Source organism: Molothrus ater, chromosome 1 (genome assembly GCF_012460135.2).
Source record: "Molothrus ater isolate BHLD 08-10-18 breed brown headed cowbird chromosome 1, BPBGC_Mater_1.1, whole genome shotgun sequence".
NCBI lineage: Eukaryota > Metazoa > Chordata > Aves > Passeriformes > Icteridae > Molothrus > Molothrus ater.
This window is the reverse complement of record NC_050478.2, coordinates 144340772-144353365: the sequence shown is the minus strand read 5'-3', so window position 1 is coordinate 144353365 and position 12594 is coordinate 144340772. Positions and strand designations below refer to the sequence as shown.

At 37.0% G+C, this 12594-nt stretch overlaps 1 protein-coding gene across 1 annotated transcript in view; it reads left to right on the top strand.

Moving 5' to 3' along the window:
* Positions 1 to 12594, top strand: part of ADCY8 (adenylate cyclase 8) — a 116287-nt gene that overhangs the window by 28973 nt on the left and 74720 nt on the right. The window contains exon 2 of the mRNA XM_036405703.2: positions 1148 to 1297. Coding sequence (XP_036261596.1) covers positions 1148 to 1297 — 150 coding nt within the window. The remainder of the gene's footprint in view (positions 1 to 1147; positions 1298 to 12594) is intronic.

The following is a 12594-nucleotide window of genomic DNA, read 5'->3' as shown; positions in this document are numbered from 1 at the left end:
GGAAAACTGATTATTAGAGGACAGTAAGAAAATACAATGTCTATCCCAAAATGTTCTACAATCACAGATTGCTGGAGTGTTCAAGACTGTTGACAAAGCATCACATTTTCCACCACCAGAGAGAGTATCCTGAACGATGAACACTTGATGTGCCTTGCTGAGGTTGTTCTGGTGTTGTTATGATCCTGTATGTATCACCCATAGCTATCAAAGCCTTTGAAATCTCAACTAATTACAAGGATGAGATATTTGATAAAGGTACTGAGGCTGCAGAAATTTTTCCTCTCTCTGCTGCAGTCAAATGCTACCAGTTTCTTACTCACTTTCCCAACCAATCCTCACTTCAATGGTGTTGATGTGCCCTGCCTTACAAACATGCAGAGCACAAAGAAAGGTCAATGACAGATAAGTAATCCCCTGAAATTTACACTGCCCAAGGATCCACTCCCATTTGGCTCTCTTGAGTTCATATGGAAAAGGAAGAAGCTGTGACGCAGCTTCTACAAGGAAAACCAGTTCAGCTCTTGCGTAGACTTCAGCAAAGAAAAAGTCTGTGTACACAGGCACTGGCTGTGCAAGAATCTGCTTATCCTTTCAGCCTCCCCTGTTGAATGGTTCAGAATTCAGATTGTGTAAATTTATATTCCAGCATCGGTTGAAAATGAATGTATTTTTTTTGGTTGATAATAATACAATAAATATTGTCACTGATATTAATAATACAATAACTATTGCCACCAATATTAAGTCATAGCTAACTGATATTCTTTGTTTTCCTTATTATGGCTTGCTTCCCAAACTAAAGTCATGGAGCAAACCACAAAGTTTCTCTTGCAGAAGAGGCAGTGCAAAAACAAATTGTTAATTACATTTGTAATCAGTCCTTGCTAGAGCTCTCTGAGTCAATTTTTGGAAACATAATATGTGGTTCAACCAGAGTTTAATGCCCCCAAATACTGCATATCTCATCCTCAAGGCAGAGACAATTTACAAAGTTGATGTCCCTACTTAAGATCCAAGACATTCTTTTATGCAAACTTTCCTAACTGCTATTTTTGCAGCCTACAAAGCTGTCTTCATCTTTTTCATTTTTTTGAACAGATATTTTTGCTTCTCCTGTCTAATGAAGGTTTGTTGTTCATTGCAGATTGCAGCTCAGGCAGTGTTATTTATGTGTATGAACACTGCAGGAATCTTCATTAGCTACCTATCAGACAGAGCACAGCGCCAAGCCTTCCTGGAGACCCGGAGATGCGTGGAAGCCAGGCTGAGACTAGAGACAGAAAACCAGCGACAGGTATGGTCACCAGGAAAAACATTCCTGGTTTTCTATTAACTGGTGTTGATAGTTGGACAAGACCAGGCTTTTGTAGCCTTATTGGCTCCAGTGTGATAGCACCTGATTTGTGCATGTTAAGTGAGTTTTATGCTGTTGCTGTGCTGGTGTGAATTGAGTTGATGTGGCATCTAAAAGATTTCCCCTAGGAAACAGGATGAATAGAGTGGCTGCTCATCATCCTTTCCCACAGAAGAGGCCATCAAATGAAAGAGCACCTGGCAGGTGTTTAAAAATTCTTCTTTATGCAAGAGGGGTTAAGCTGGGGAACTTCATGTTTCAGAGTGTTGTAGATATTAAAAATTGCATTAGCCAAGTGGAAGATACTCCAGAACTATCTGGATGCAATCCTGTGCCATGGGCTCTGGGATTGCTCTTCCTGAGCAGGGAGGCTAGACCAGATGACACACTGTGGTCCCTTCCAATCCAACTACTTCTGTGAATCTTTCAAAACTAAGCAAGTTCATGGAAGTGAAGTCCATCTAGGCAGAGAAAATACTAAAGCATCCCTTCAGGCTCATAGATGGATTTTTGCAGCTGCAGCAAAGTATCACTGTTCTGTTTCTCTGCTCTTAAACTCTTCTTGAAAAATCAACCTTTGGCCACTGTGTGCAATAGCAGACTGGGTCAGGTGCACTTTTGATCTGAACTGGTATGGTTGATCTTAGGTAATCATCTTTTGTGATCCAAAATAAGTATTGAATAAAAAGAAGTCTGCTGCTTATTATTTTGCACCAAGGGAGCAGCACCCATATCACGTATGTTGCATTGCTGTATCCTTCTAAGATGAATTTAGCCTTTCATTTTGCCCTGCTGTATAAATATATATATGGCTTCTTAAATTTATTTAATTTGTCCCCTGAAAGTCATTCTCTTATACAGAGTTCTAGGAAGATGTCCCATTCTGGACTTTAATGACTCAGAACACATGACTGTGTTGAGTAATGCCAGGTATCTCTGCCAGAACATCTCTGCAGCCATTGCTGACTGAAAAGACTTTGAGGGATATTATCTGGGATGCTCTGTTCTTTTTTTGACTGCAGGATCATATTTTCATGCCTTTTGTGGATTTTGGGGTATTTGGGTTTTTTTTCTGCTCCTTCTTGCCTTATTTTTCATAAACCATCAGTTTGCAAGCTTTACTTTGACCATAGTTTTCTAGAGTTCATTGTAAAAAACTTTATATCACTAACAAAATGGTTCCTTGTTCCATATTATTCTGAGGTTTTCCCATTAGAATTATTTTATCCTCTCATGTAAAATGAAGGTAGTACAAAGAAAAATGTTTTGAGAAATCCAATTTTGCTGAACTTTTATTATCTACTAGGAAAATGAAAACAGAGTTTCCATTTGGGTGGGCAGATTTTTTGGTTTTTTTTCTTTTTGAGAAGGGGGAAGTAGTGGTTGGATCAGAAGTATTTGCTTTTGTTAAGTCAGGTTGAACTGTGAATTTTGTCTTGGCCCTGTGCTTTGCAAGGTTTCAGGGCTGTGTTGTTCCCTGAGGGCAGAACTTCCTGGAGTGTTACCTCAATGCAGCTGAGATTCACCTATAACCAAACAAAGTAGTGTGTCACAGGCATCATATGACTGGAAATGCATAAGGGGAAGTGTCCTTGGGCCAAGGAAAATGCCCAGAGGAGAAAAATACAGACAAAAGGACACCAAATTAATGATCTCTTCTGAAACTTAATTTATAATAAAATAGCTCAAATTTTTTAAATATTAAGTTGTTATTATATAAAAAGAAAACATTTTGAAATATTTCTGATTCATTTTCTTGCAACTTTGTAATTTTGTTATTATGGATGCCACTATATATGAAAATATTTAATAAACATTTCAGCTTTTCATTTGTATTTGGAACAGCAACATTAAACAAATATTCCAATACTGGAACATCTTGAGGAGTTGAGAGACTGTTTCCCTCAGCATTCTATTTTTCCATTTGTTTCTGGGGTAGCATCTCATTTAAGCAATTTTTAAACCTTTCTGTTTTAAGAAGACTGACAAAGTCACATCTTAGGTGACCATATTTTGTAGCAGCTTGTTCATGCTCACTTAGTATACAGGCAGTAATTCAGTGACTGCTAGCACTTTTCTATCTTGAGGAAAAATATTGCATGATAAACGGTATCTGTACTTCAGATTTATGTAAAAAAACTTATTTCCTGTTAATGCACATTAACTTTTAAAAAGTAAGGATTAAAGTTTACTAAATTATTTCCATTACTTTAATTTCCTTTGAAGGGGAGAAAAAGGTGGAAAAAGAGTGTGCAGGGTGATAGTTGTGATGTGTCTTCTAAAAATTTCTAGAAATATTGTTGATGAACAATAATTTGCAGGGAAAATTGAGGAATAATTATTTGTGTAATTCTTCCAGGAATTCCAAGTTTATTCCGCTTAATTTTATTTTCATTTCACTTGCCATAAACTGTTTAAAATAAAGGGTACTTACAGCAAGGACAATGTTTTGCTGCTTTCAGTGGTGGTCCTGCTACTTTTTATAGTAGTGGATGACTTAATTTAAATCTCTTGAAGCTTCTTTCGTCTTCACACATCTTCTGCTTCTTCAACTGAAAGCAATAGAAAATTTAAATTTATTGACATGTTGTATGTATGGCATGTCATGTGAAGTGGGACAGCTCGCCAGAAAGATCCTGTAAGGTCTGGTTTTTTTGGTTTTTTCTTTATTTTATTTAAATTATAAAACCAGTAAAATTAAAGTAAGAACAAAACAACATAAGTTTTAAACTACAACAAGGAGTGGTATGGTTGTCCATAAACAATTACAGAACAATGCTCCAATTTTATGTAATCATGGAAGTTATAGAAATGATTCAGATATACTTCTATTCATTATTGTGTATTGTTAAAACCAAGAAATTAGGTTTCTGCTCTCCCAAAATGACCCTTCCACTTTCTTAATATCCCTTGGATTCATAATCTCTAATCTTCTGTCGTTCTAATAATGATAAATGCTACTGCTCACATTATGCATTATTGTGCAATGCCTGAAAGAACCAGTCATGGAAAGTCACCCAATTGTGAGACAAACATTTTATAATCTGTTTTAGAGAAAAGTAAGAGGTGCCGTTAGAAATGTGGAGGTTTACAAGGAAAAAATAATAGTGACAAGGAAGGATCTCTCATTGTCAGGGGTTTTTAAGGATCCTCTAATGAATATATGTAGATTTTCTGGAATACAAATATAAACTTTCTACTGTGTCAGCTTCTGCTGCTGGTGAAAAACAAGAGAGTTTCTGTATTTCCAGATACATTTCATGTATATGAGCTGATTTTTTTTCAGTGAAAGCAGCTTCATTTCTTCACTTGCAACCATTGCATTAGGAGTGATGAAAATAGGAGGTGAAATCACCAAAATCCCACTAGGGATGAATAAACATTTTTGTTGTTCTTCAACTTACTCTAACCTGAAATTTGGATGTCATGTGTTTCCCAGATGCCATTATCTTCCAGCAGTGTCTCCCTTTGTGGGTTTTCAGGGTTCAATAATTCCTTGAGCGATTTCATTTTTTCTGTGAAGTTTTCAGTTTGACAGTCACAGCCATTGTGTTGTTCAGAAATGTCTGGGCCTATGGCCTCTGTAAATCTGAATTAGCTCCATAGGCTCATTTTCCACTGAAAATATCTTCAGGTGCAAGTTCAGCTTTTACACCAATTGCAGTTCATTCAGTGACTGTACAGGAAGGAGGAGAATGCAGTGCAGACCTGGATGATGCAAAAGACTTTATGGAACTTGGCTGATCCAGAGCAACCTGACACCAGTTTGGAAGTGACTCAGTTTCCAGAGTCTATTTCCAAAGGTCTACATACAATAAAGCTCCTATATCTTTTTTCATTCTTCCTCCCCCATCCCCATTTACTCTCCACAAGACTTGTAGACAAAATTTTCTGAAGTGTTTCAGAAAGTCAGGATTTTCAGTTGTATTTTCTGATCGTCAAGGATCTGATTTTCTATTGTTACCCTTTGTTTTTAAACACCTGGGGTATTTAGAAGTACATATTAGCATTTTCAATTGCAATGAATTTCCTAACTCTAATTACTCTATTATGAAAATGAGCAGCAGTGTGGCTACAAAGGAGAATTACTCCAGCAGTCATTGCTAATGATGTTTATGCACTTACCTGTATGGTATTATCTGTGTGACACCATTTGGAAATCCCAGCACCTTGTAAAACTGAGGGAACATCTGTCTCTAATTATTTCCTAATTTTCATTAAAAAATTAAAATTTTTGTGAAAATCTAAAACATTTCAGAGCTTGAAATAGTTAAAGGAGTTGATGAGTACCAGAAAGACTTTATCATCAAAAGATGAAAGTATCAGGGAAGCAAGCTGCAGGAGACAGCACAGACAAGGGTGTGGTAAAAACAGCCTCTGTTTAGCCATTATTGATAGAATAATGAATTTAAATATTTTCTAATGAATTGTGGTTAGCAGCATGTTCTTAAGGAATGTATTTATACCAAGCAGCCAAATATGGCCGCCAAAAATGTCCTCTGATTTAATTTTCAAAACATTGCAATTATGAATATAAAAAACCATGAGGCTCTCAGTTTTCACGAATCCATTTTATTCCAACAATATCATAACTTGCTACCACCTGTTTGAAATTTTGATTTAATACTTTCATTTGATATCAAAAAATGTCGACAACCAGTGCTGTACTTTGTTAGTGAACACTTCAAAGACACTGTCTTTGTTTTTGCTTGATTTTGTTGCAAGTACACAGCAGGTAATTCTGCTTTCATCATATCTGGGCAATGAAAATAGATAGTCTAACTCACTTTCTTAATTAGCAACTGAAAACCCTTCAAAACCAATGACTATATAATTTCCCTCATTGTGAAAATGCTGTGAAATTTCCTTAATGAAGAGCAGAAACCTGCACTAAATTTCTTTTTCATTTCTATTTCTCAGGATAAAAAATCCCCAAGTTTTAAATGAATGACATATTAAGTCCAGACACATATTGAGATGACTTTATGTAGAATTGCTTTCAATATATATCAGATGTCCTGACCTGCTCTTTCTCCAGTCTTTACTTGAAATTTGCATAATATTTTAAACCCTGAAATACTGCAATTTAATTATAAAGAGTCTCTCAGATAACTTTGTCATGCTGCCTTTTTGTGCACCCCACATACATATGTCAAGTTATACATATCTGAAAACAATTATTGTGTTGTGAAGTCAGGAATATTGTTGTGCAAGAAAAGTTGTGTTGGAATATTTGACTAACTGAAGCTGCAAATGAAGCCTTAAAAGGACTATACAAGGAAAATCACAAAAGTTAAATAGCTAAAATTATTATAGCTACAAGACTATAAAAATCAGTCCAGCCTTTACCCCTTCTCTTGTTATAAGATCACAACATTGCAGGACAGCAATTCACAGAAAAGGCATTTAGTCATAATTAGAAATTTCTCTGGTGTCATGACCACACATCAACTCCCTATCCAAGACTGCTCTAGACCAAAGACACTAATGAAGCCTGGACAAAGCAATAGAAAATCAGGGATGGGAGGCTGCTTTCAAGCTAGGGAAATTTGTTAAACTGTATCTCACTAACATGAATAACCTGGGATTTGAACTAATGATCAGAAAACCCAATACATATCCTCTCTGAAACATTTTTTTTGCATTATTTCTCGTAGATTTAGAGTACCTAATAACATTTGATATAGAAGTTGTTTGAGATCAGAGGGGAAAACAGTCCATATATGTTTGACTTTTGCATTCATCCTCTGGAGAGGTGCTCATTCTTGTTCTCAGAGTAGCAGGTTTTACCTCTTGCACAGAGCTCACCAGCAAGGCTGCTCAGCTCTTGCTGTGTTAAACTATTGGGAGGGTGTGAACTTAAATCAGAAACAAATCCTCCAGGTTCTAAGTCTTGACAAGCCAAATGGAGAAAATTATTCTAATTTTAGCACTACATTTGTGTTGTTCAGTGCAGATAGTTCAAGAAGTTACTAAAGCCACAACACATTAGTCTTTTTAGTTGTATTGTTTAAATCCCTTTCCAAGACAGCCCTCAGCAAGCACGCCCATTTCTCTGCAGAAACAATTTCCGATTCCACGGGGAGAAGATCCTCTTATGTGAAAATAAAGGTCCTTCTTAACATCTTCCTTAATTCTTATGGAAATGTTCTTGGGCATCTAACACACTGGCAGAGGAAATGGAGCTGAAGGCTGGAGGCAGGAGGGAAGGTGGGGAGCAAGCACTGCCTGCTCCCAGTCTTCAAGGAGTATTCAGGCCAGCGGACCCAGGCTGGTACCAAACCTTATCCACTGGGCTTCCAGGGATGCTTCCCATCAAGATGGGACAAAGATGGGTGTCTGCAAATTTTAATTATGGGTTGAGTCAGATCAGTGGGGAGAAAGAAGAAAAACTTTTCTACATTAAATGGTGTAAAGAGAAGAGTCCCCTAAGAGAGTGCCCTACAGACAATTCCTCCCTGCAAGTCCTGCCACTGGCTTACTGAGCACCAGCATTCCAGGTAAGCTGTTTCTCATAGGGGATTCCACAAATCCAATTAAAGCTCATTTGAAAAGTCAAAACAGTTTGGATAATGTTTCATTTGATTGGCATAAAGGATGAGCTCACCACCTGAAAGGACCATTTGTCCAGGTGAGAAGAGGATAGTTTTGTTTTCTAGGTATGATCACACATTCTGTCTTTCTAGTATGGGTATCAGAGCTAGAAAATAAGAAGACAGCCCTTAGTCTTCAGAAAATCTGCTGTTGGCATATTTAGTCTCTTCTGCCTGAGATCTTTGGAAAAACTGTAATCCTGTCTTAATCTCTTTTTCCATTAAAAAACCTGTTCTATTTGACCATTTGTTCCCTTCTACCTCTACTTCAGGAGGATTTTTTTTCACACTTTCCCCTGCAACAATCTCTGTTTCCCATAGCTTTAAGAAGCTCTCTGCAGATTGATGAACTCTAGTTTGTTTTTTGGCTTTCATTTTTTAATTTTTTAAAGCAGCTTACATGTTATGTAGGTTTTATCAAGCTCTCACAAAGCTAGAATTTAATCAACTGTCAGTACTTTGCAACCTCTAAAATAAAAGCAGATTGGACTGGGATTGGAAAGGACACTTTAAGAGGGTTAAGCACCATGAAGTCTTGTGTGTGTATATATATATATATATATATGTATGTACATATGTAGATATATGTGTGTGTGTGCATTTGTGTATATATGGTGGTGGTAAGAATACTAAAATCTCTGTGAATTGGTATGAGGATAAAGCTTAGATTTAGTTTAAAAAATAAAAGAATAATCTTAATTTTTGAGAGCACATGGTCTTTATAAAAATAGCTTAATGTGCTTCATATTTTAAAATTATGATCACAATAACTGAGCCTTTTTTTTTAAAGGGCAAACAATAAACTGACAATTAAAAAAAAAACCAAAAAAACAGCTATGTAAACCTCTGGTTAAATACTACATTTTAGGCTTTTTTTTCCTCTTGATAGAAACCAATTTGTTAACTGTGAGATTCTAAGTTAAGCTTCACATTTGTCCAGACCTTTTTTCATCTTAGTACTTTTCTCTAAAGAACCATGTTTGCCACTGAAATTTTCTCCTCGTGTTGTTCCATCAGCACTTAGATGATCAAGCTCTAAGTATAACATACTGGTTAATCAAAAAAATAAAGGAATATGAAATGTTTATACTGTTCTTCATAATCCATTTCCATATTTTGATTTAGTAGGTGACCTGTTTTCTAAATCAAATAGAAGACTTTTCTTCCTTATTGTTGGGGGGAAGAAATATTTACATGCATTTATGATTCTGTAGATACCAGGATGTATATTTATTACACCTTCTCTCAAAACCCCCCATTACTGAACCCATTTGCAGTAGAAATCCAAAGATTGTAAAGTCAGAGTTTATATGTAGTGCCTTCACATTCACTGCTGGTGTTTGTTACTTGTCATCAAATCCTAACTTCCACATTTTTCTGTCAAGTAGAAATCTAAGGTAAAATCAAGACAAAAATTATCTGCTTCCTTCTCTTCTATTCCTTGCAAATCCAGATTTGTCACATGGGCTCAAACAGAATAATGAGATTTATAGTCAATGACAGAGAGATAGGAGTCAGACCCTGAAGTGCAATTCATATAGGGGAGAAATCCCAGTATCTTCAGGCATGGGAGCTTTCCTTGGAAGAACTTAGTGAGAAGGAAACCTCCTTCCTAGTAGATGGATTTTGGATTCACCGTGGATAAAACTCCTGTGAGGTACTTTGATCTCCAAACCAGGTTGTTCAAATGTTGTGCTGGTCAATAGTGAATGAAACTGACAGGATTTTGGTGGCCTGTGTCTCCTGTGCTCTCAGCTCTTTGCTAAAGAGAGAGGCGTCTAAAAAGAAAAAAAGCTTTTTTCAGAGCTGCCACCAACTAGTGACCCTCGCTGATGCATCAGGGAAGTGGACAGAGATGGAATGAGTAAGGGGAATGAAATAGTTTCAGCCCCCTACGGTGATGAGGCTTCTACCAGCTGGGCTGTCACACATTCCCCTTGGCTTAATAAAGAACTCCATGCTCCAAATTCATCAAGTTAGTGCCTCTGCTCTGAGTTTCTCATTCAGGATCAGAACTTTTAATGTACTAAGAAACTTCCCTTAGTGCCCTCAAAGGACTGTAGGAAGACTCTAAAATTAATGTCCTTACAAGATGCTTAATTAATAGAGGGACTCTGTAGTCCAGGTAATGGTTTTAAATCATATTACCATAAGCAGTACCACACAGGACCACTTCCAAGATAAACAGAGTCAAGTTACTGATGCCATTACTGAGGTAATTTAAGGTAAAATAGAATATTTGGATTAACATTTTTAAATGGCTAATGGTTTTTCATATTGATGCCATTTGGGTTTTGCCTTTTTTTCCTCTTATATGTTCTCTGTATTCTTCACACATATATTTGTAACTCTGTCACCTATTGTATTAGTAGCTAGTTTTCCCAGTACTTTTCCATAGCGCTTCTGTGAGCAGAAAGACAAAACAAATTCCAGAGCTCCAAGGCCCAGGAGGTAGAAGGTTCTGTGCTATCTTGGATCTTCCTGGGAACCAAGGCCGAGAACAACTCGTCGAGATCCATTCTCATGGACAAAGTACAGCCAGTGCTGAAGGGGGGGCTCCAGAGAAGGGGTTTGACCTGGGGGGGAATGGCATCACCCTTTGTCCTCCTAATTGGTGCTTTTTATCAATTATGCTAATTTCCTAAAACCTATAAATGTGTACTTATCCCTGTAGGAGAGGGCTTTTGAGGACATCTTTCCATAACTGTCCCTGAAGGCCTTCATTAAAGATCCCCTTTTATATTACCTCCTTACTAAAATTGTCTCTAGTTTCATTGCCAGGTTGGGCAAAAGGCAACAATATCACCAGTATTCAACTTCCTATCTACAAGCCTATTCAAAAGGGGTTTGATTTTCAGGAGGTGACTATTTCTCCCACCTACTGAAAGGAAGTTTTATCCTGCTTGTTCTGTTTAGTACTGGAGTCTTGTAATCCTATGACAAGGTGCATCCCTTGTTTTAACCAGAAAATATGACCTTGTGGCTCTTATTCATCTTGGTGTCTGCAGTGATTTAGTCATAGAAAGCTGAACAATAAAAGGCACAAAAGCCTTTTTTCTGATATTTTCTATGCCATTAGCTGCCATGAGTACTCCTCACAGATGTGTATTTTACTGAATTTGTCTAGAGATTTTCAAAACAGCTCAAAAAAGTAACAAAATGGAAAAAGAGACATCTAAATCAATAGGAAAAAAAAAGAGTACAGAAGAATTTATGAAGATTTAATAGCAGATAAGTCAAAGCTGTTCCAGAGAAACACAGCACAATAAGCATTAAAGTCAGATGGTGCCATTCTGATATTTTAGAACAAATTTGAATTGTAGGAGCTGTTTTGTGATCATTTTCTATCCCAGTAAAACAAGGAAAGCTTAATATTATGTTATTATGAAATCAGTGTTGTGTCTGCCTCTCTCCTGCTCTTTAGCTCTGACTCTGGCCTTCCTTGCAAACTAACTGAAATTTATGGAAGCCAATACACGAGAAGATAGTACAAAGCTTTTTGTCATAATATGGGTCTTATTTCCATATAAATATTTTTCTTCTGAATATTTGGCTTCTCCACTATTGTTTAATAAAGAATAAATTTAAAAAATCATCATGATATTTGGAAGAAACAAAATTAAGAATATAAAATATAACTTTCCATTATTAGATGAGTCTAATGGGTTACTGTGGGGCTGGAGAGTATCACTTGTTCAGCTCAGGGATCCCCAGCAATAAGTAGGACATTGACCTGTTGGAGAAAATCTAGAGGAGAGTCATGAAGATGATCAGAGAGCTGGGGCACTTCTCCTATGAAGACAGGAAGAGAAATTAGAAATTGTTCAGTCTGGAGAAAAGAAGCCCACGGGGAAAACTTATAGAACCTCCCAGTGCCTAAAAGGGCTACAAGAGAGATGGAGAAGGACTTTAGACAAGGGCATATAGTAGTAGGACAAGGGAATGGCTTCAAACTGAAAGAGAGTAGGTTGATATTGCTATTAGGAAGAAATTCTTGACTGTGAGGGTGGTGAGACACAAGAACAGGTTGCCCAGGGAAGTTGTGTCTGCCCCTTGACTGGAAGCTGAATGGAACTTTGAGCAACTTGATCTAGAGGAAGGTTCTCCTGCCCATGGCCAGGTGGTAACTGACTGATCCTGAACAGCCCTTCCAACCTAACCCACTGCATGATTCTATGATAAATATTCATGTCTACAAGGTCGGGCAGTAATACAAATTGTTTTGTAACTCCTGCTTTTCACCGCTCATCTTTCTAACATGTCTGGGTTTCACAGTGAAATGTAAATCTAACATGCTCTTCATTCAGGAGATAAAAAATCATATGTAAGGGTTCAGAGGACCTGGAATTGTTAACAATTGTATGTATTCAATACAGACACTTAATTTGAGAGCTCTTAATCTGAGACCTGTAGATCCTACTGCCTAAGCTAAAAGATAAACAAAGCACTATCAGGAGATTGTTTCATGATGTGCTCCCACCCACTCTTGTGAAAGATAGTGGTGTTCATGTGGCCTTATGACAATTTGGTTCATTATACCTGTGCCATAGTGTAATTACTGCCTGCAGTTAGCAGTTAGCTTCATGATCAATTGTGTTGCTTCTAAATATTTTTTGAAGTATTTTTGTAAATATTTTGAAGAGG